The sequence below is a fragment of the Macaca nemestrina genome, chromosome 5 (genome assembly GCF_043159975.1).
Source record: "Macaca nemestrina isolate mMacNem1 chromosome 5, mMacNem.hap1, whole genome shotgun sequence".
Taxonomy (NCBI): Eukaryota; Metazoa; Chordata; class Mammalia; order Primates; family Cercopithecidae; genus Macaca; species Macaca nemestrina.
Window position 1 is genome coordinate 78,476,960 of NC_092129.1, and position 24,294 is coordinate 78,501,253.

Below are 24,294 nucleotides of genomic sequence, written 5' to 3' on the forward strand. Positions count from 1 at the left end.
CCGTCTCTGTCAGCAAGCCGAGCCAAACCGTTCACACGCGGAGCCCACAGGACACTGACCATAGCCTGGGCAGGGTGTGTGTGGCCGGCGGGGCCGGGCAGACCTGCAAAGGGGTCAGGCGATCGATCCTGAGCAAGGCCAGGGCTCCCAGTCTGGAGGAAGGTGGCCGTGCTGATTGTGGAAAGCACTCACTCTGCAGCTGCTCCCTCAACTGGGAAGACTGATGTGGGAAGTGGGGGGTGAGAGAGAGAGAGAGGGACAGACAGAACTGTTTAGCGATGACAAAGAATAGTGTCTAAGAGCAGATGTTTTGGTTCTTATAGCCTGAACAGGTATTATGTGAGAATAATTTTACATAGTGGAATTGTTGTGTTTCAGGACTTCATTTGGTTAGTGAATCCAAGTGAAATGCCAGTTTAATTCTAAAAAATAAAATCAGTAGTCTGAGCCCGCTGGGCTGTAAGTAGTTAGGTCTTATGTCCTAAGTGAGGAGAGAGCTGACGCTTGGTCAGGAGCATCTGTAGTTTTATACACAACGTCTGTTTCCCCCTCCCTGCCACTCTGCTTTGGGACTTTCTCTTTCTCTCTCTGGCTCATGGCGTTCTCCTGCACCTCTTTCTCTTTCTGCTTCTCTCTTTGGAGGTTCTCTGTATTCCAGGGGCTCACACCTGACCCTCCAGGACTGCAGCAGAATTGGGCTGCACCAGAGTGTCCTGGAAGCCATGAATGCAGGGGCATTCCCCAACCCCATCTCCACCCCAGGCTTCAGCAGTGGGCAGGGAGCCAGGGAGGAATCCACACACCCTGGACTCAGAACCCTGAAGCTTTGTTCCCTAAACCGGAAGGCTTAGGCACAGTTCAGATTCTTATGCAAACAGGTATCCCTTGAGGCTTCACTGGCTTTACACGCCTCTAGAGTGTTCTTTGGCCTCCCTAATAGGCAGGCTTTATGCACAGTGGCTGGAGGGAACCATAGTCCACAAGCAGGTTTAGAGATGGTGAAAAAGGACCATCAGTCTGTCCTGAAAGCTCCCAGGACACTAAACCTTGAAAATGTGGCAGATTTCTTTGATCGGGCCACATGTGCGTTTTCCTTTCTATTTAAGCATGCTCTTGTGACTGTGCAAAAGGCAGATTATTCTTTTTTTCTGGAGGAAAAGATTTAATTATTCATAAATGGCAACATTAGTCTCTTGGCTGGACACAGAGGGTTACAGAAGTGTGTAAAAAGTCACTCATTTACCTTGCTTTGTTTAGCTGGCATTCTCCACTGCAATTAAATGGCCTCACATAGGCTGGGTTGGAGCCTCTTGTTGATGAGTGGTGCCAGGGTGACAAGACAGCTTCTTTCAGGTGGAAAAGGATTTTGTACAGACACAGGAGGAAAAGACCATGAGTGCCTTCACCTGTGACTGCGGTCTGCCAGGAGTCTGTGTGCGGGAGTTAGATCCTCCAACAGGTCGGCTGGCCCCATCTGGTGTTTGCTCACCAGTCAGCCACAAAAGCGCTTGAAAAGTGGGGGTTCCCTCTCCAAGTACAGACTTGGTCCTTTCTTTTTACCAACTTTAAATATTGGATTTAGGTAACAAACATATGTCACAGTTCAGTTGAATTCTTAAGCTCCTAGAAGTTCTGCATACCTAGAATTCATCTGCCTGCATGTTGGATGACCTAACATGTTGGATAGTATAAAGAGTGTATGTCCAGCAGTCATGTGTTTTAACTGAAGCAAGAGGGATTGAGGCTAGATGTAAGGAGGAACTTTTAGGCAACGAGATTCATAGCACAATGGCCTCACTCTGAAAGAGATTGTGAAATCTCTTTGGGGAAGCTTTCAAATAAGAGACTCAGTTATCTACTGTCGTTTCTTTTCTAGACAACACCCTGCCTAAAGAGATAGGTTGGGGCTAGCTCAATGCATTCCAAATATTAATTTACCACCTTCACAATTTCTACTGTGTCTGAGTAACACTTATAGAACTGTCTACTCAAGATATTCCTTTACATTAACTCTTTTAACCTTAGCCATTAGTCAGCTTAAGCAATCATCCTGTGTCAGTGAAATCATTGTTTGATGTGCTAATTGCATGTCGTGGATGTACACTGAAACACATGACAATAAAAAAACATTTACTGGTTGTTGTAGGCTGAATTGTATATGTTCAAATTCTAGGGTATCTGGAATCTTTTTTGGAAATGGGATCTTATTTGGAAATAGGATCTTTGCAGATGTACTCAAGTTAAAGGGAAGTCATACTGAATTAGGGCTCTAATCCCATGACTGGTGTCTTTAGAAGAAGGAAATCTGGACACAGATTGTGACACACAGGGAGAACACCACAGTGGAGTCTGTGGCCACAGACACAGTGTTCCATCACAGTGGAGACCGGAGCACTGTGTCTCCAGCCAAGGAACTCCAAAGATTGTTGGCCACCAGCGGAGGCTAGAGAGAGGCCAGGAGGGATTCTCCCCTAGAGTCCTGAGAGGGAGCCGGGTCCTGTGGACACCTTGATTTCAGACTGGTAGACTCCAAAACTATGGCAGAACACATTTCTGTTGTTTTAAACCATCCGGTTTGTTAGTTTCTGCAGTCCTGCGAAGTGAATACATCCATGTGGTTCCCTGTTCTGCCAGTGGGACGCATTTAACATTTAGGGAAATGCTGGGCTGGGTGCTTGTGAACGTCCTGTTCCTTCCTGCCACCGAATGATGAGGGCCATCAATGCATCCATCACTTTTACGCTTAGCCATGATGTGTCAGAAAACCCCTCTATAGGAAAGTGAGGAAAATGCAGTTTCAATCGGGTTTGAACAGATCTATTTAATCAATTCTGGAAGCCACTGCAGTGTGTGCATCTGAACGTGCTGTTCACTCGCAGCCACTTTGCAGAGCCATATCTGGGGCTTGGTGATTTGTCTTGACAGTTGTCCACCTGGGCAGACTTTGGAACCACCAGCACATCCTTTGCCTGGGTAGAAGGTATTGCTTGATGCCCTCCAAAGCCTGTTTTCCCTTCTGATTAATTCATTTGGATCATAGCCCAGAGGTTAGCTTTTATTACCTTTGGTCTCGTCCATGGGCATCAGTAGTTTATTTATTTATTTTTATGTATTTATTTATTTTTGAGATGGAGTTTTGCTCTTGTTGCCCAGGCTGAAGTACAGTGGCGCGATCTTGGCTCACTGCAACCTCCATCTCCTGGGTTCAAGGGATTCTCCTGCCTCAGCCTCCCAAGTAGCTGGGATTACAGGTGCCCACCACAACACTCAGCTAATTTTGTATTTTTAGTAGAGATGGTTTTCACCTTGTTGGCCAGGCTGGTCTCGAACTCCCGACCTCCGGTGATCTGCCTCCCAAAGTGCTGGTATTACAGGTGTGAGCCACCGCGCCTGGCCACCATCAGCAGTTTTAAAACCCATTCGGTGCATGTTCCCTTGTTCCCCATTCCCACACTTTGCCAATAAGGGATCTGCCATCTGCATTTGTATTTTCCAACTATAGTGCCAATCAGTGAATTATCTGCATTCCCTACCTTAGACTATCAGAACTATGTAGACATATTTAATTTAGACTTAAAGTGTTTCATAAACAGGATACTGTTTTTGTTAAATCTTTTTTCATTGTTTATCACAAATCTACATAAAGAATTCATATGTAAGCTCTTTATAATACCAATTTTAATGAGTCTTCTGTGTAACGGCAGCCTTACAGCTAACATTGGCTCAAATGTTTACTCAATAAATATTTATCAAGCACTTCCTCTATTCCAGGCATCATGCCAGATACTGCATGTAGCTTCCTCACATATACCAAAGCACCTGACATGTGGGACACAAAAAGGATTGGTATCCCAGACTATGAGAACTTTCCAACGAAAGGAATGTAATGGTGGCCTCACTGCTTACTGGCTTTAGACTGTAGATAGTAGAAAGTCGATGCTCAGAACACGTGAGTTTTCCTTTCCCTCACTCCATTCAGAAAGCACCCTAGTATATAGCTCCATAGCCAGCTACTTTTTAGAATCTGCCTTCTGATGGCTTCTGACCCAGAGAGGAGATGCAGTGAGGCCATCAAGGCAAAGATGTAGCATTCCAGCATCCTGAAGACATCTCGCAGCACTTCATTAGCGGCACAGCATTCGGCACAGGGCATGCATACCCTTCGGCTGCTTAGGTTATGTGTGTCCTGGTGGCCAATGTGGTGTTTGTTACACCTGACTGCATATCATTCTTGAGAATATGTTCATAGCCTCATCTGAAAAGCACTGAACTTCTGCAAATGTCTTTTTTAAGAAAAATCTTTATTGAGATATAATTCGTATATCATACAATCCACCATTTAAGGTCCCATTTCGTGACTTTTAGTATATAGCTATGTGCAGCTATCAGCACAGTCAATTGTAGAATACTTTTATCACCTCAAAGAAACCTCCCACATACCCTTTAGCTATCACCCACCTCCATACTCCAACCCCAATCCCTAAGCAACCGTGAATCTACTTTCTGTCTGTACAGATTTGCCTTTCCTGGACATTTTATATAAACAGAATCATTTGATGTGGTCTTTTGTGGCTGGATTCTTTTACTTCTCATAGTATTTCAAGGACCATTCACACTGTAACAGGTATCAATCAGTACTTCATTCCTTTTCATGCACAAATAATATTTTGTTGTATGGATATAACACATTTTAAAAATTCATTCGTTGAAAGCCACTTGAGTTTCTTCCACTTTTTAGCTATTATGAATAGTGCTGCTGTAAACACTCATGTACAGATTTTTATGTAGACATTTGTTTTCATTTCTTTTTAGTACATACCTAGGAGTATAATTGCTGGTTCTTACGATAATTCTACTTTAAGCATTTGAGGAAGTACCAGGCTGTTTCCCAAAGTGGTTGCACCATTTTCTATTCCCACCAGCAGAGTGTGGGGGTTCTAATTTCTCTAGGGTATCACCAACACTTCTTATCTGATTCTTTGATTATCACCTTCCTAGTGGGTGTGAAGTGGTGACTCATTGTGGTTTCGATTTGATTCAACTCATGTGCCTACTGGCCATTTGTATATCTTTTTAAAGAAATGTTTATTCAAGTCCTTCATTTTAAAATCAGGTTGTCTTTTAACTTTTTATTGAACTAGAATAATTCTTCTTTTTTTAATTTTTTTTGAGATGAAGTCTTGCTCTGTCGCCCAGGCTGGAGTGCAGTGGCGCCATCTCGGCTCACTGCAAGCTCCGCCTCCCGGGTTCATGCCATTCTCCTGCCTCAGCCTCCTGAGTAGCTGGGACTACAGGTGCCCACCACCACGCCCAGCTAATTTTTTGTATTTTTAGTAGAGACAGGGTTTCACCGTGTTAGCCAGGATGGTCTCGATCTCCTGACCTCATGATCCACCTGCGTCAGCCTCCCAAAGTGCTGGTATTAGAGGCATGAGCCACCGCACGCATCCAAGCTAGAATAATTCTTAATACAGTCTAGTCCCTTATACAGGTTGGTTGTGTAAGTCTAGTCCCTTTTACAAGATATACAAGTCCCTGATCAAGTATATAATTTTCAGGTATTTTCCCCCAATTTGTGAGTTGTCTTTTCACTTTCTTGATGGTGTTTTTGTTTGTTTGTTTGTTTGTTTTGAGACCGGGTCTTGCTCCATTGCCCAGGCTGGAGTGCAGTGGTGTGATCTTGGCTCACTGTAACCTCTGCCCCCCAGGTTCAAGCAATTCTCATGCCTCAGCCTCCCAAGTAGCTGGGATTACAGGCTTGCATCACCACGCCCAGCTAATTTTTGTATTTTTAGTAGAGAGGGGGTTTCACTATGTTGGCCAAGCTGGTGTCGAACTCTTCATGTGATCCACCCACCTCTGCCTCCCAAAGTGCTGGGATTACAGGCATGATCCACTGTGCCCAGTGCAAAAGTGCAAAAGTTTTTAATTTTGATGAAGTCTAATTTATTTTATTTTATTATTTTATTGCTTGTGCTTTTGGTGTCAAATCTAAGAATATTTTGCCAAATCCAAGGTCACAAAGATTTACCTCCTATGTTTCTTTCTAAGAGTTTTATAGTTTTTGCTCTTAAATTTATGTTTTTTATTCATTTTGAGTTAATTTTTATATATGGTGTGAGTAAGGGTTTTGCTTTAGTCTTTTACATGTGGATATCCAGTTGTCCTAGCACCATTTGCTGAAAAGACTTCTTTCTTCCATTGAATGGTCTTGGCACCCTTGTGGAAATCAGCTGAACATATACACATGGATTTGTTTCTGGACTCTGAATTCTATTTCATTCATCTGTATACCTATCCAAATGCCAGAACCACACTGTCTTTTTTCCCTCTCCAATGGCATTGGTTTTATTTTTTAAAAACAATTTTTTAAATCAATGCATAATAGATGTATGTAATTTTAGGGTACATGTGATCATTTGATACATTCATATAATTTGTAAAGATCAAATTAGTGTACTGGGACATCCATCGCCTTAAATATTTGTCTTTATGGTATAACCATTTGAATTATTCTCTTCTAGCTATTTTGAAATGTTTAATAGATTGTTGTAAACTATAGTCATTCAAGTGATTTCTCAAACTCTAGGTCTTATTTCTTCTATAAAACCATATATTTGTACCTTTAATCAACTTCTCTTCATCCCCACTGACCTCTGACCTTCCTGGCCTCTGGTAACCACCAATCTACTCCCTATCTTCATGAGATCCACTTTTTTAGCTCCCACATATCGGTGAGAACATGTGATATTTGTCTTTCTGTGCCTGGCTTATTTCATTTAACATGATGAACTCCCACATTGTCTTGATTATTGTTGCTTTGTACTAAATTTGGAATCAGGAAGTGTGAGCCTTCTACTTTGTTTTTGTTTTTCATGATGGCTTTGGCTATTCTGTGTCCCTTGCAATTCCATATGAGTTCTGGAATTAGCTTGTTATTTTCTACAGAGAAATCAGTGAAGATTCTGACAGGGATTGTGCTGAATCTGTAGATCAATTTGAGGGGAATTGCCACCCTGAAAATAAGCCTTCTGATCTATGAACATGAGATTTTTTTTTTTCCATTTAGTTATATCTTCTTTAATTTCTTTCAACAATGTTTTGTAGTTTTCAGAGTTTGTTTGAACTTTTATTAAAGTTATTCCTTAGTATTTTATTTTATTCTTTTTCATACTATTATAAATGGAATTATTCTCAATTTTATTTTCTAATTGTTAATTGCAAATGTGTAGAAATACAATTGATTTTTGCACATTGATCTTGTATCCTTCAACCTTGCTGAACTATTTATTAGTTCCAACAGTGTTTTAAGTGGATTCCTTAAGATTTCATACACATCAGAGATAGTTTTACTTTTTCCTTCCTAATCTAGATGGCTTTTCTTTTCCTTAACCTAACTGCGCTGGCTGTAACCTCTAGTACAATGTTAATAAAAGTAGCTGGAATGGACTGTCTCTTTTTATTCCTGATCTTGGGGGACAGCATCCAGTCTTTGACCATTAGCCACGATGTTACCTATAAGTTTTTTGCAGATACCCTTTGTTGGATTGAGGAAATTCCCTTCTATCCCTAGTTTGTTGAGTGATTTTATCATAAAAGCGTATTGGATTTTGTCAAATGTTTTCTGCATCTGTTAAGATGATTGTGTGATCTCCGTTTTATTATTCTATCCATATGGTGTATTACATTAATTGATTTTTGAATGTTAAATCAGGCTTGCATTCCTGGGATAAATCCTAGTTGGTCATGGTGTATATATCTTTTCATACATTGCCGGGTTCAGTTTTGCCAGTTTTTTGTTGAGGATTTCTGCATTCATATGAATAACAGATATTGGTCTGTAGTTTTCTTATGATGTGTCTGTCTGGTTTTAGTATAAGGGTAATCCTGTCTTCGTAGAAGTATTTGCCATAGAAGTCGTGAAGTATTTCACCCCCTTCTATTTTCTGGAAGAATTTGTAAAGAATTAGTATTATTTTTTCTTTAAATGTTTGGTAGAATTCAACCATGAAGTTATCCAGGCTTGGGCTTTCTTTGTGGGTAGTTTTCCGATTACTAATTCAATCCTTTTACTTCTTACAGGTCTACTCAGATTGTCTTTTTCTTCTTGAGTCAGTTTTAGTGGTTTGTTCATTTTATCTAAGTTATCTAATTTACTGGCATAAAATTGTTTATAGAACAGATGGTTCCCTACTTAAGATGATTTGACTTAATGATTTTTTCACTTTACGATGGTGTGAAAGTGATACACATTCAGTGAAAACCATACTTCAAGTATCTATACAACAATTCTGTTTTTCACTTTCAGTAAGTATTCAGTAAATTACATGAGATATTCAATACTTTATCGTAAAATTGGCTTTGTGTTAGATGATTTTGTCCAACTGTGGGCTAATGTAAGTGTTCTGAGCATGTTTGAGGTCAGCTAGGCTAAGCTATAATGTGTGGTAGATTAGGTATGCTAAATGCATTTTCAACTTATGATATTTTTAACTTATGATAAATTTGTTGGGATATAACCCTATTGTAAGCAAAGAGCATCCATCTGTATTTCTTAATCTTTTTCAATTTCTGTAAGGTTGGTAGTAATTTCAGGTTTTCATTTATGATTCTAGTAATTTGAATCCTCTCTCTTTCCTTCTTTATTTTTTATTTTTATTTTTTGTCAATCTAGCTAAAGGCTTGCAATTTTGTGGATTCTTTTTCCAAAGAACGAGCTTTTGGTTTTATGGATTTCTTCTATTGTTTTTAAAAATTCTCTATTGAATTAATTTTTGCTCAAATCTTTATTTCCTTCTTTGCTTTAAGTTTTTTTTTCCAGTGTCTTATGATAGATTAGGCTATTCATTTGAGATCTTTCTTCCTTTAACAGAAGTATTTACAGCTCTAAATTTACCTCTAACCACTACTTTAGCTGTATCCCATCTGCAAATACTTTTATTTCCAGTCAAGCTCCACATCCATCCCCAACTAGGAGAAGATCTGCTAGCTCCCCTATAAAATCAAGTCTTAATCTTCAATACCTACATTATGGAAGAATCCATGCATGGAGAAGGCATCTGATCTTGTGGCCTCAAGTTTGTTTTTCATTGCCAATCATGGAGCATCCATTGGTTTTTGTTGCTGTTGTTTTGTTTTGTTTTTTTGCTGATTGCATTTTCTTTGGGCATACCAAGATCTGTTTTGATGGTGTCTAATATACAGATAATTACTGCTGGGGATAGGTAGACATGATCTTGTCTTGGTGGGAGGGACTAGAATATTTTCCTTCTTTCTATCACCATAATTTCTCTGGACTTCCCCCACCCCCCCAAAAAAAACTCTGTGTAAAAATAATAAAACAAACAAAAAACCCACCATTCGACCACAGGTATAGCTCACAGGGAGTTCAACAGGCTCAGTGATGAGATTTAAAAGTATAGGACTGTAATCCCAGCACTTTGGGAGGCCGAGGCAGATGGATCACTTGAGGTCAGGAGTTTGAGACCAGCCTGGCCAAAATGGTGAAACCCCGTCTCTACTAAAAATATAAAAATTAGCCGGGCATGGTGGTTCCAGCTACTCTTGGGAGTCTGAAGCAGGAAAATCACTTAAACCCGAGAGGTGGTGGTTACAGTGAGCTGAGATCGCACCACTGCACTCCAGCCTGGGTGACAGACTGATTGATTGAAACTCCTTCTCAAAAAAAAAAAAAAAAAAAAAAAAAAATGGTAAGTCCTGGTTTACCTAAGAGGCACTGATGATGAGGTTGGCAGACTTTCTAAGTCCTCTCCCCCGCTGCACTCTAGCTTGGCTCTTTAGCACTCCTGTGAAGGGCTTGGGGAGGATTGAGGGGCTGTCCAGATCGACACTTGCGTCGCTGCTTGTTAGCCGTGGAGGAGGACAGCCGCCCTCGTGTATCAGGACTAAAGGTGTGGGGAGAAAGCACCGTGGCACCTGAGCCACCACCCAGGCCACACAGTCATCTCTCCCGACTCTGGAACATTGTGACTCTTGCTTGATCTCTCCCAGGAGTCCTGCGCCAGGTGAGGGGGGCTGTGCTGGTGGGCAAGCAAGAGCAGGGAGTACAGGGAGATTCTGAGAAGCCAGCAGAGACTGTGAGGGCAGAGCCACTGTGGAAGAAGGTCTTTGATCTGGGCTTATTCTTTTCTTTTCTCTTTTCTTGAGGTAGAGTTTTGCTCTGCAAGCTCCGCCTCCCAGGTTCAAGCGATTCTCCTGCCTCAGCCTCCCGAGTAACTGGGATTACAGGTGCCTGCCACCACATCTGGCTAATTTTTTGTATTTTTAATAGAGACAGAGTTTCATCATGTTGGCCAGACTGGTCTTGAACTCCTAACCTCAGGTGATCCACCTGCCTCGGCCTCCCAAAGTTTAGGGATTACAGGTGGGAGCCACCATACCTGGCCCGATTTGGGCTTATTCTTAAGTCATCGATGGCCAAAATATCAATTTTCCTCTAAGCATGGAGGAGCACACCTCCTAATTCCTAATACAATATGCTCCTGTGGGCGAGGCAGCTCTCAGCCTGCTGACAGGTATGCTATTTGGAATTATGTTGTGGGATTAATTTCTCCTCTCTCCATCCTCACACATACTGGGGACTGTGTTGGCAGGGCAGGGTTTGCCAAGACGGATGGTCTGGTAGCTTCCTGAACTGCTCTCTGATATCTGCTTCTCTGTACTGTCTTCTTGCTTAGCCAAGACAGTCACCACTGAAGAGTACCTGGTGAACCCTGTGGGCATGAACCGCTACGGTATGGACCCCTCCGCCTCCACCTTTAACCACAGGGGCTCCTTGCCCCCCTCCTCCTCGCTGTACTGCAAGAGGCAGAACTCTGGAGACAGCCACCTTGGGGGAGGTCCTGCTGCCACAGCTGGTGGTCCCCGCACCAGCCCCATGTCTTCTGGTGGCCCCTCGGCACCTGGGCTGAGGCCCGCAGCCTCCAGTCCCAAGAGAAATGCAACCTCTCTTGAAGGAAACAGATGTGGTAATGTAATGCATGCATCAGATTCCCGCTGACACAACATCCCTTGCCCTCACGCGGGGAGCACAGCACCTGGGGAACGGGGAGTGTGGCTGTTTAAACACAGGACTGCTGGGAGATCAGAAATTTCCACAGGCCCTTTCATGGATTCTTGAGGTTCTCAAAAACAGCCAAACTCAACCTTTGATAAGCAAAGAAAACCATGTATTAGGGTAGGCTAGGCCACAGGATACATAGACTCCAAAATGTACACAGGCTCAAATACCATAGAAATTTTTGTTCAAGAGCCAAAGGCAAATGTTCCTGATTCATGGATGCATCTCAATTTAGGGACACAGGCTCCATCTATTTTGTGGCTCTGCCACCCTCTACAGCCTTCAGGCCCCATGCATTTGGGGACTAGAAAGGGAAACAAGGGATGGAGAAGGCACAGGCGCTTCTCTGCAGTCTGAGAGTGATGCTCATTACTTCCACTCACATCTCATTGGCAAAAGCTGGTCATTTTGCCACACTTAACTATAAGGGACTCTGAGAGCTGTAGGTTAGCTCTGCCCAGGAAAAAGGAGAACCAGACCTTGGTAAAGAATTGTCTCTTGCATAGCAGGTGTCACTTTCAGGATACAAATATGTGGTTAGAAGCAGAGGTAGGCAGAATTCCCCCAATGCTGGTTGTAATGCCACGTCTGTCTTGTCCACTAAAGAAAGCTTGTTGGACTGCAATCTACAGAAGCACTATGAGGGATAAAGGATTAAAGTAATAGCTTGAAGGCCCTTCTGATTGATGTTTTAAAAAATAATTTTCAAGCTTCAGTATTTTGATAGTGCATAAAGGCCATAGAGTATAGTAGATAATCACTGGGACTTCAGCCAGACAGCCAGGGCTGAGATGCTGGATCTGCTGCTTCCTGCCTACCTTTTGCAAGTCTTAACTTACCTGTGCTTTGGTTTTCTCACCTATAAAAGTGCAACAATAATAATGGCAGCACCTGCCTCATGGGATTGTTGGGAGGATTAAATGAGTTCATACATGCATTTAGTATGAGGACTAGGTTGTAATAAGAGCTCAATAAATGCTAGTAGTTACAGCATAGATCTTTTTAACACATCCCTTAACAGATCACAGCCCATCAGCTCCACAGCTGAGAACTGCTGAAGAAAGAAGGCCCCAGGCCAAGGAGTCTGGGAGTCTTCATCTTGCCACCCTGTGGGCACCTCAGTGGGCAGGCTCTGTCTTCTGTGGCAAGCCACATTTCTCCCCTGAACCCAGGACCCTTCCACCAGTGACCCCAACAAGCCGCACACATGAGCCATTTTGTATGATTCAAGACCCTCCACACATTCCCTTCTAAGAGCCTCATCCAACCCACATGAGCATGGCCCTGAGCAGCTTCCCCTGGCCAAGGATGGAGAGGTGAGAAGGGGTCCCTTGCTGGAGAGCTGTTGAGGGGTAGAGCACAGATTCTGTCTCCACGGCAGCTCTTGCCAAATGTAGGCTACTTTCCAACACTATCACACAGGACCATAAGCCAGGCAGATTAAGTGAGCAGAGCCCTGTTTTCCAAAGGAGAGCAACATTGTTCCATCTGATTCCTAAGAACAAGAGAAAGGGACATGATCTGGCACAAACCAACACTGTAAAGTAAACCAGGGGCAGCCTTGATTTCATAGGTTTGTCCCCAGTGTTAGCATAATAACTGGCATGTGGTAGGTGTTCAATAAACATGCATCATGTCTGTGCCCTCATGGTGTCCCCTTGTCTTGTCAAAACACTCATCCTTATGTCCCTCTGGCATTTAAATGTCTCTTTCTCTCATCCTCTTCTCCTCAGCCCAATTCCCCTTTTCTCAGGGTGGTGATCACAGGACACCATGCTGATTGAATTGACTCATAATCCCAGAGTGTCCCACTTTTTAAAAAGGAGATATTTACTCTCTCCCACGCACGTTGGTACAATTTCAGTCCTATGTCTTACATGCAGGATTTCCAGCAGTAAGAGGGAGGCATGATGTGGTTGGAGAGAACTTCTATCACTCACTCGACAACAGTCTGCCCTGTTCAGTCCAACTGGTGACCCAGGGCCAGGGAATCCAGGGCTCTTCAGATGGCCTCAGCATAGTTCCCTTCCCCAGCCCCTCATGCCTCCTTCCAGTTGAGCCCTAGGATGTCCTCCTGTCCTTTACTTTCATCCCCATCCCAGCCCTTTGTTCTCCTGTGTATGAGTCTGTTCTCATGCTGCTAATAAAGACATACCCGAGACTGGGTAATTTGTAAAGGAAAGAGGTTTAATGGACTCATAGTTCCACATGGCTGGGGAGGCCTCACAATCATGGCAGAAGGCAAGGAGGAGCAAAGTCAAGTCTTACATGGTGACAGGTAAGAGGGCTTGTGCAGGGGAACTCCCCTTTATAAGACTATCAGGTGTCATGAGACTTACTCACTACCACAGGAACAGTATGGGGGAAACCGACACCATGATTCAATTATCTCCACCTGGCTCCATCCTTGACACATGGGGATTATTACAATTCAAGGTGAGATTTGGATGGGGACACAGACCTAACTCATATCATCCTGGAATCAGGCCCTGACAGTCTGAGTAATCTTGCCAGACAACTGGCCGAGGGGCAGCCCAGACCCTTCCTCAGGCTCTAGCTCTGAGAAGGCCCTCTCTGCTGGAGCCTAGTTACACCCCAGGAGAGGCCCCCTAGCTCAGGCCCTTCTGCCTATCAGGTTCCGGGATGAGATCAGAGAAACAGAGTCCACCAGTGCCTGCTGCCTTTCATCCCAAGAACATCAATAACTGTATCCTGAATACTGGCTGTCTTTTTAATAACTTAGAGGTATTAGAACCAGCCAGGCATGGTGGCTCATGCCTGTAATCCCAACACTTTGGGAGGCCAAGGTGGGCGGATCACTTGAGGTCAGGAGTTCAAGACCAGCCTGACCAACATGGTGAAACCCCGTCTCTACTAAATATACAAAAATGAGCCGGGCGTGGTGGTGCCTGCCTGTAATACCAGCTACTTGGGAGGCTGAGGCAAGAGAATCACTTGAACCTGGGAGGTGGAGGTTGTAGTGAGCAGAGATTGCACCACTGCACTCTAGCCTGGGTAACAGAGCTAGACTCTGTCTCAAAAAAAAAAAAAAAAAAAAAAAAAGAAATATTAGAGGAAACTTTGCCCAAGACCCTGAAATCCAGTTGTCCATAATCAGCAGGACCCCCACCATGGGACTGTGGGATGTTTAAAATCACAAAGCCACCTAACCTCTTTGGAGAAAACCTGCTACATGATGTATCAGTTAAAGTTCACTGTTGAGGCTTTGTGATACATTGAAGAAAAATGAAATTATTCATCCTTTGTACATCTATTAACACTTTAATTCCCCAAGGATTCCTTTTAACCAGTGCCTTCTTAGGGTGCTAAATACAACTGCAGGTACCAGAAACAGCCAGTCAGGCACATTCTAAGCAGTGAGACAGAGGAAGTGAGTGGGGAGAAGATGGAAGGAAGGATAAGCACCAGTGTCTCTGAAAGAGGTTTCCATTTCTGCTTACATTTCATTGACCAAAATTTAGTCACATGGCCACTTGCTGCAAGGGATGCTGGGAAATGTGGTTTTCATTCCCAGCAACTGTGATTCCAGATGGAAATTAGGGCTGCTATTACAGAGGAAGAAGTGCAAAATAACGCTAAGTAGGCAATGGGAAGTCGGATCAGAAATGCTCACTCCCTCCTTTTCCCTCCCACGGCACTTTGTTTCCTCATCTATAGTTCTTACTCTAACGCGTCCTAGAGAAGGGAACAGACCCTCAGCTTTGTGAAGTCTCTTATTCATATTTGAACCCCCCTACAGCCCCGGCAAAGGGGGCTTGTTTGAGGCCTTATCAAACTGTTATTTATTGAACACCTACACTCAAGGGGGCCAGATACTTTCCACACATTGTTCATGGTTTATTATAAGTTATATGTTTAGGATTTAATATTTATAAAAAGATATTGGTATATTTGATTTAAAGGAAAAGAAAAAGAGGTTCAAGAGAAGGGAAATCAAGTGCTGAGCCAGGATCTGACTTCAATGGTCTCCAAAGCTTGTGTCTTTCAAAACAACCCCAGGGGTTTTCAAATCGTGTCTGATGACTTTCAAGGTTCTAAGAGATGGAGAAGACGGAACAAGAGCAGACAGGACTCCAGGTGCCCTCCCGCTCTTGAAGCAGGGCCTGTTCACATTTGCAGGGTGGGGTTCTATATGTGCTTTGCTTAAACAAAATCTGTACAGCTAAAAATGTTTGGAAATGATGGAGATAAAAACCGTGCTGACTTGAGTGGCAGGATGTTAAAGTGGGAGAGAAACCACCAGCGTCCTCACCCATTTCTCACCTAGCTGTCAGCCTGGTGCCCATTGTGGATCCCCCCCACACCCCACCGTCCCACCCAAATGACTGTTCAATATTGCTCTGAAGTTCCATCCCAAGTAAAAGCAGTTGTCACCAAAAAACCATACCTCTTTAAGAGAGTTTGCTCCAAGTCATAAACCATGGAAGAGAGTTAGAAATGGCCTTTTCCCCGTGGTACTAATCAAAATGGTTTAAAACCACAGAAGCCAGAAAACTGCATGAGGCTGCAGGCAGAAGGGTGGGTACTGATGACATGACAAACTCCTCGGCCTTCTCTCTCTGGCGGTACTTACCTTTAGCTCCCTGCAAAGTCGTGATCTATCACATCTGTCTCCGCTGCCAGTGGGCTCCGAGGGGATGTGTTCACAGGGCACATTTTCCTGGTGTCTGCTGACGCTCTGGTGAAAGTTTGAGAGCTCTTCCTTGTCTCTCATCCAAGATATAATCACCAAGAGCTATAAAGAGGTTTTGGATAACAAAAGCTTCCTGACTTGGGCATTTAACAAGACACACTGTAGAATTCCCAACCACAACTAGGTCCAAGATTCAGAATCAAGAAATGAAGTCAATCTGATATTGCTATTACAACCCAAATGCTTCCTGTGGTTGGATTTTTATTTGATAGAGCCTGGCATCGGGTGAGGGATGGAGACAATTTAGCTAGAAAAAGAAGAATGAAAACAGCATTCTATGTGAGGAGGTGAAGTGGACAAAAGCATGGCGAGAGCTGATTAATTAAAGAGTTTGTGCAGGGGCTGGGTGCAGTGGCTCACACCTGTAATCCCAGCACTTTGGGAGGCAGAGGTGGGCGGATTGTCTGAGGTCAGGAGTTCAAGACCAACCTGGTCAACATGGTGAAAACTGTCCTGACTGCTACTCGGGAGGCTGAGGCTCGAGAATCACTTGAACCCGGGAGGTGGAGGTTGCAATGAGCCGAGATCACGCCAGTGCACTCAAGCCTGGGTGACAGAGCGAGACTTCATCTTAAAAAAAAAAAAAAAAAAAAAAAAGGGTTTGTGCAGGGACACCAGGGAAACCATGCTGGGAAGTTTGGGATCCATGTCAAGCAGATGGGACTTTGCTCTGCAGTAACTGTAAACCAGGCATTTCTGAACAGAGGAGTGAGCTGGTGGCCCTGGGATTTAGGAAAACAAATCTACTGACCACTTATGGAATGACATCATCATCATAAGAAGAACAGTAACGACCTAATGAGTAATCCTGTTTAATGCTTTACAACATTATGCCATTTAATCCTTGCAACAGCTCAGCAAGGTGTTTTATAGAGGAAGCAACTAAGATTCAGGGTTTGGTTGGTCCCAGCCAGCAGAGACTTCCTGGGCACAGTGTGCCAGGGGCTCTTCTCACATCTGAGGACAGAGCTGTGAATAAGACGGACACCGGCCCTGTTCTCTGAGGGTTTGCAACTCCAGGGAGACAAATGTCAACAAATTAGTACACAAATTTCATTACAGTTGTGATGGTTGCTGTCAGGGAAAAGTGTGGATGCTGTGGGAGAATCAGATGGGGAGGGAGGGGCTGAGCCTACCCTTAGGAGTCAGGAACGGCTTCCCAGAGAAGGGACAGTGGAGCTGGCTGGAATCAGCAGGAGGAAAGACAACCAGGGAGGGTCAGTGGGGAGGAGGGGTAGCTGGAGGCTTCCCAGCAAAGGTCACAGTGCCTGCCAGGAGGTCACAGTGTCTTCTGGTGGCCAAGAAGGAATCTAGCTCAGCTCAGCTTGGCTTCAAGCCCACAGTCTCTCCTTGTTTCTAGAGACATGCTCCCTCCTCACACAGGCAGGCCAGCTGGTCTCAAATCATTAAAAGAAAAATCTGATTAAACTCTAAGGATTGGGTGGGCTCTCTTCCCTCTCATCTCTCTCACCTCATGGCATCTTGAAAACTAGATAGAGTGAGTGGCGTTTGCCTAGAATCCCAGCTACTCCGGAGGCTGAGGCAGGAGAATCACTTGGACCTGGGAGGCAGAGGTTGCAGTGAGCCGAGATCACCCTACTACACTCCAGCCTGGGCAACAGATAGAAATAATGAAAAACAGCACTGTTTCAAGACACATAATTTTGCCATAATTGTGGGCTAGCCTGGGCACCTCACACATTTGATATGGCATTGTATCTAGAAAGGAAGCGTCTAGCGGGAGCAGGTCACTTGGAGATGCTGAGAACAGATCCCCCTCCCCTGCCCCTCACCAACCCCGGCCCTCCCAACCCAGCTGCAGCTGCCAGAAACCAAGAGGGCCTGGGCAGCTCACAGGCAGCCTGAGGACACAGGGGTCCCTGTCGGAGACAATGACCTTTCAGTCTTTGAGATTCTTAAGGTCAGGCTCCAGCCCTGAGCCACATTCTCTTGATTCTTAAAATATTCTTAAGAAGCAAAAAATAATATTCACAACTTATAGATGAAGACAATGAGGTCCGTAGAGAATGATCAGAGCCCGGGAGGGACAGGACGCCTGGCCATGGCTGCACTTGTGTTTTGCATGTGGACACACTCATGCAGCCTTCAGCTGTGGGAGGAGGTGACTCCCTTCGTGTGAACAGCCTGAGGTGGGAGGGGTTACACAGCATCATAAGGGGCTGGCAGGGGCTTAGAGATCAAGCCCTTTTATTTTACAGCAGAGAAGCAGAGGGTTGATCACATGGCTGGTGGGTGGCAGGGGTTTCTGACTCCCAACTCACTGCTCATTCCGCTCCTCCACATGACTCTGTCGTTAGCTAAAGAGTTTCTTCTGAGTTATGAATGAGTGAAAGGAAATTACGTACGTATGGATGTGCTCACGGGCATGTGTAAGGCAGAGGGAGATTCACAGAGAGTATGCAAGTACCTGTGCTGTGAAAATCGGGATTGCTTTGAAACACTGACTCACAGTCATCCTAGCTCTGGTAAAGGTGAGTTCAGCTTTAGAAACAAGCATATTTAATCCATTCATAACTGAGTTTCACTTTTCACATGCCTCTGGCAGGCCCCAGGGAATGACAAGACCAGGCACAATGTCCTCCTGGTTAGAGAACTCTGCCTGCTCACCAAGTTGTCTGGCCAGTACTTCTTGACGTGCTCTGTCTTCTTAGGAGCAAGACTTTTCCACATCCATCATGTCTTACTGTTGACCTATCACATCTGCCTGCCCCAGCTGCAGCAGGCTCCACCCATCTGTCTTCCTGACACCTTCACCACAGCTGGAGAGGGAGTGGCTAGTGTATTTATCATTTTCGTGAGCACAGACCACTGAGAGGCTCTGCAAACCTGCCACTGGAAAGTTCCATTTGTTTTCCTTTCTAAAGCAAATCTATGTGCTTTGGATCAGGAGCAGCTCCCAAGGTGTGACTTAGGCTGCCTGCTGCCCTCTGTCTTGTATGACTAAAAGGTCCCCTAAGAAACACGCCCGAGCCAGGCCCCTGCTGCCTCCGCTCCATCCTGGAAAAGTGAAAAGTGCCCACAGCAAGCACCAGGTACCAGGAACAGAGCCCACTTTTCCATCTCAGTTATCTCTTTCCTTCCACAGCAATTGCCCCGAGAGCCTCCTCCTTAACGACAAACCAGCCACCTGGCTCAGCCCTTCAACACTGTTTTTGGAGGTCCCTGACCTAGCTCAAAGGACTGTAGGTTCCTGTGAATGATCCTGTTAATTGGTCTGGGTTTTCCTCCCCTTCCTGTCAAATGCAGGAAATTAGATTTGACCTCTGCTCTGATCACTCTAAAATTATTCTTGGCACTGAAGACTTCCAGCCTTTGTAATCAGAGCATCTATTATCACCCTGATTAACGCCGATGTTCTGATGGGGTGAGATCCAAAGGCAGTGTGATTTCCGTGATTCCTCGTCCCCATGTTGAGTGCAGATGTCTTTAAATGGAGTGAAATCATCTTTAATAAGCATGGATCAGCATTCAGATGGCTCCAGGGTGCATTAACAGATTCCCAGAAAAATGCCCCGTGCCAAACCACCTTATGGGACCCTTCCAGGTCCCACAAGGAAGAGGCAGGGAAAATCTCAAAGTCAATCCAGTTCTCAGCCAAACCATTACGTGTTTAGGACAGACGCAGAAATGCGATGCTGTGTTTTCCTCAGTGCTAATGGAGCAGCATGCACGTCTCAGGCACATTAGAAAGAGGAAGGAGACAGAGACAGCAGAAAGCCACTGTGCCCTGAGATCTAAAGAAGGGAGATAAAGTGAAGGCTTCTCAACTTCTAACTAGAATTCTGTAGGAAAGCTGCTTCATTGTTCAGAGCCTTGACTTTTTTCCAGCCTTAAAATACAAGTAAAGATTACACACACGGACTTTTGTATAAGTTACCTAGACTGTGTCTACAGAGTATATTGATTCATCTCACATTTATCAAGCCCATATTTATAAACACAGTCATGCATCACTCAATGGGATACATTCTGGGAAATGCATCCTTAGGTGATTTCGATGTTGTGTGAAAATCATAGGTTGTACTTGCACAAACCTAGATGGTATAGTCTACTATACACCTAGGCAGTGTGGCATAGCCTATTGCTTTTAGGCTACAAACCTGTACAGCATGTTACTGTACTGAATACTGTAGGAAATTGTAGCACAGATCACCAGGCGATAGGAACTAGAATCATTATCATCTTATGGGACCACCGTCCTTAGGCGGTACAGGACTGTATATGTACTCTGAGCCATGGAGGAGTCAATGATTATAACCCCTGTCATGAGAGGATCACATTTGTATTTTTCACCAAACACTTCACCCAGCACGTGGTACAGAGAAGGTGCTCAGTCAATGTTTGTGGAGTGAGTGGGAGGAATCCTTAGGAAATTAAAATCTAACTAGAGGTTATAGAGAAGTTCATAAATAATTGTACTACAAAGCGGAATGTGAAAGCACATTAAGAGATAGATGAACAAATAAAGATGTAGGAATAAAGGGGTAGGAGGCTGGGTGCTATGGCTCACACCTGTAATCCCAGCACTTTGGGAGGCCAAGATGGGTGGATCACCTGAGGTCAGGAGTTCCCAGCCAGCCTGACCAACACGGTGAAACCCTGTCTCCACTAAAATACAGGAATTAGCTGGGCGTGGTGGTGGGTGCCTCTAATCTCAGCTCCTCAGGAGGCTGAGGCAGAAGAATCGCTTGAATCCGGGAGGTGGAGGTTGTAGTGAGCAGAGATCGCGCCACTGCACTCCAGCCTGGGCAACAAGAGTGAAACTCTGTCTCAAAAAATAAATAAATAAAATACAATAAAATAAAGGGGTAGGAAGGTGATATGCAGGCTGCAGGAAGTACAGAACATTTCTGTTCATGAAGGCATCAGGTGGAACATGAGTGGGAAGGAGAGAGGGTAAATGCCTTCTAGGTTGAAGCCAAAGCACCAGCCACAGGCAGAGGAAGGAAGCTGGGGAGACATCCGGTCGGTCACAACAAGTGTACCCAGACAGACAGGCGGTGCACAGGAGATGAGGGCTGTGGGGAAGGGAGGGAGGCTCCTGCCCTTGGTGGAGCACTTGACATAGGTCAGACTCGGGGCAGGGCAGTATCCCATCTCTGTCCTCACACCTGCCCCTCCAGGTAGAAAGCACGGCCATTTCACACATGAGCTACATCCTGGTCCAATCATCAGCAAGCGGCAACTCCAGGATCTGTCCCTAGGTCTCTCTGGCACCAAAGCTCTTCTCCCCCTCCATTAAGAAAGAAAAATATTATTAAGACCAAGAGAGCCCTTGACCTTGAAGTAGAATGAGGACTCAGTGTGTTGGTAAGGGGGACCCATGGAGAGATGGGTCTTAGGGAGAACATGAGGCAGTGGTAGTTGTAGGCAGTAGGAAGAACAGGGCATGGCCCAAAAATACCCATTAGGAACCCATGGCAGGGGTTTAGGTGGCAGGCTCTGGGACTGGGATAGCAGGGTTGGAAGAGAGGACACCAGCATCAGAGGCATTCTCCCAAGAGCTTCAGAATAATTAAATGTGGGAAGCACAAAAAGGGGAGGAGGAAGAGGTAGGTTCCCCAAATGGGGGAGACAGGAAGAGGAGCTGGCTGTAGGGAAAGAGGATTAATTAGTTCGGGACATACACACACAAAAATCAACCCGTAAGTATTGCCAGCCATTGAATTCATTGCTCTCTTCCTCCTTCACTGCCCTGAGCCTTTTCACCTGCTGCATGGGAAATACCCTATGCAACCATTTCCCAGGGACCAGCTATGGACCAGGCACAGGTTAGGCCCTTTGTGGTCAGGGAGTTCGCAGTGCAGCGGGGGAGACCCAGGCAAATGCTCTGACAGCCCCAGAGGGCCATGCAAGGACTCAGTGTGTACCTGAGGCAGTGAGTGAGGGGACATCCTCTTTCTGCATGTGTGACCAGGGATGGCTCTGAGGATGCTGCCGCAGACTTGCATTCTGCAGAGACCGTAAACGAGAACCAAAAGCTACCTCAATTCTGCCATGCTTCTATCATCTCAGTGTGAAGGCCACGGAGGCAGAAAGGACCCCAAGTCACTGGCCTCACTGATGTGATGAGGCTCATCTGGACACTCATCTTAGCACACTTGCCCTGGTCACCAGGTACCCAGGGTCAGGAGGCCCTGGGCCCGCTGAGACAGAACTGAGCGGGAGAGTCTTGAAAACTTCAACTCGGGTGGGAATTCCAGCCTATTGAAGGGAATCCACTGTCTCGCGCTTCTTCTCCTGGGAGAGCAGCGAGCTTTGGCATAGATGGGGAGGGTAATGTATCTAGGAGTGGCCTTCCGTGCTCTGGGCTGCTGATAGAGCTGCCACTCACAGTCTTTCCCTGTGACAGGAGGTCACTTGGGTCAGCTCCTTGGACTCATGGGCACTGAGGACCCCCCTTCCAGGCTAGGTGGGGGCAGGCAGCACCAGGTAGGTGCCCGGCCCTGTCCCACTGGCTCACGGTCTCCCTCTCTGTACCTCATCCAGCCTCAAGCCCTTCTCAGGATGCGCAGGATGCCAGGCGGCCACGGAGCAGGAACCCTTCCGCCTGGACTGTGGAGGACGTGGTGTGGTTTGTGAAGGACGCCGACCCGCAGGCTCTGGGGCCTCACGTGGAGCTCTTCAGAAAGCACGTATGCGAGTGGTGGGTTTGACCTTGGGGGGATTGGGGGAGCAGGCATGGAAGGAGAGTGAGGTTCAGGGAGCTGCGGGATGCTGCCAGGGGAGGTGTGGGGGGAGCTCTAAACCAAGGCCTAGGGGCACCCTCAAGGGAGCCAGAGATGAGAGGGGCAGGTACAACCACAGGCTCCTCAGAGCAGAACGACCACTTAATTTGTTTTTAAAGGAATATTTGCCCCATCTGTTCTCTCATGTTGGCCTTCATCAGGAGTGCCTGCTTCCTGCCCATCCAGCCGTCTGTGCATACAACAAATATTGACAGCACACCTACGACATACCAGGCAAACCGCAGTAGTGCCTGTTCCTAAACCACTTCAAGGATTAAATAAGAAAATGCACAAAAGGTGTTCAGCAGGGTTCCTGGCTCAGACAGCCTTCACTGAGCAGAGAGCATTATGATGATTTTGAGATATGCTAAAATATAGAGAGATGGTAATTTTTTTTTAAAGATAAGAATCAGTAATTTACCTGCTAGGCTTACTATACTCATTTTGTTTTTGTTTGAGACGGAGTCTCACTCTGTCACTCAGGCTGGAATGCGGTGGTGAGATCTCAATCTTGGCTCACTGCAGCCTCTGCCTCCCCAGTTCAAGCAATTCTTGCGCCTCAGCCTCCCAAGTAGCTGGGATTACAGGTGCCCGCCACCATGCCCGGCTAATATTTGTATTTTTAGTCGAGACAGGGTTTCACCATATTGGCCAGGCTGGTCTCATCCCAAAGTGCTGGGATGACAGGCGTGAGCCGCCGCGCCTGGCACTGTACTCATTTTGTATCGTTCTGTAACAGATTGCCACCAGCATAGTGGCCTCACACAATCCACCTTCTCTGTCTAACCGCTCTGGGGTTCAGGAGCCTGGCATGGGTCTCACTGGGCTCAGCCAGCAAGGCTGCCTTTCCTTCTGGAGGTTCTAGGAGAATCCGCTTGGTTGTCTTTTCCGGCTTCTAGATCCACCATCAGTCCTTGGCTCCCGTCCCCCTGCCATTGTCTTTAAAGCCTGTAATATCAAGCTGAGGCCTGTTTGCTGCTCGGGCTGCCATCCCTGGTTGCCGCTGCTGATGTCCTCTTCCACGTTTAAGGAGTTTTGTGATTCCACAGCCGCCCCCTCCCCACCCACCCGGCCCCATAATCCGGGATAATCTCCCTACTTTAAAGTCAGCGGATTAGCAAGCTTAATCCCACCTGCAACCTTAATTCCCCTTTGCCGTCTAACTTGACATTCACAGGTTTGGGGACTAGAATCCAGACATCGTGCATGGAGGGGAAGGAGCGTTATTCCGCCTTCCGCCGTGACCATTATTTTTGTTTCCTGTTTCTCACTTTATTTGGTGATTCTGTCATAGAAATCATGCTCTCCGATCTGAGGAGGATTCTCATCTAACTCAGCGCTCGTCTTTGATTAGGCATATGTTGGCCTCACCTAACAATGGGGCCTTGAGACCAGGAGCCACAGAGTGGGTTATGCTTGGACAGATTCGGGCAGGGGGAGTCTGGCTGTCTTCCAGGGTGGGAGGAGACGGTGGGAGTCCAGGAGGTGAGGGAAATAAAAGGCAGTAGAAAATGAGGCTCCTGGGAGCGGCCCACAGGTAAGCCTTGCCCACTGCCATGTTGTCAAAGACATGGAGAATGAGTGACACAGAGTGGGTGCTCCATCAATACTGGTTGGCTGGGCAGATGAATAGAGGGCTGGTGACCCTGGCACCGTTACATGAGTCCTGTAACTATGTCTCTTCTCCCCGCCTGAGCACCTCAAATTTCTACCCTTTGTCTCCAGTGACCTGAAAATAGCACTAAAGGTGA

At 45.6% G+C, this 24,294-nt stretch overlaps 1 protein-coding gene across 12 annotated transcripts in view; it reads left to right on the top strand.

Annotated features, from left to right (window-relative positions):
• The window catches only part of LOC105478755 (Scm polycomb group protein like 4), a 120,583-nt gene that overhangs the window by 92,529 nt on the left and 3,760 nt on the right, over nt 1-24,294 (top strand). For 9 of the 12 annotated variants that reach the window (XM_011736382.3, XM_011736387.3, XM_011736383.2 and 6 more), the window contains 2 exons: nt 10,698-10,988; nt 22,305-22,450. In XM_011736382.3, coding sequence (XP_011734684.1) covers nt 10,698-10,988; nt 22,305-22,450 — 437 coding nt within the window. Of the gene's footprint in view, nt 1-10,697; nt 10,989-22,304; nt 22,462-24,294 lie in introns of all 12 variants that reach the window. The other 3 variants (XM_011736381.2, XM_011736386.2, XM_024791919.2) reach the window with 3 other exon arrangements.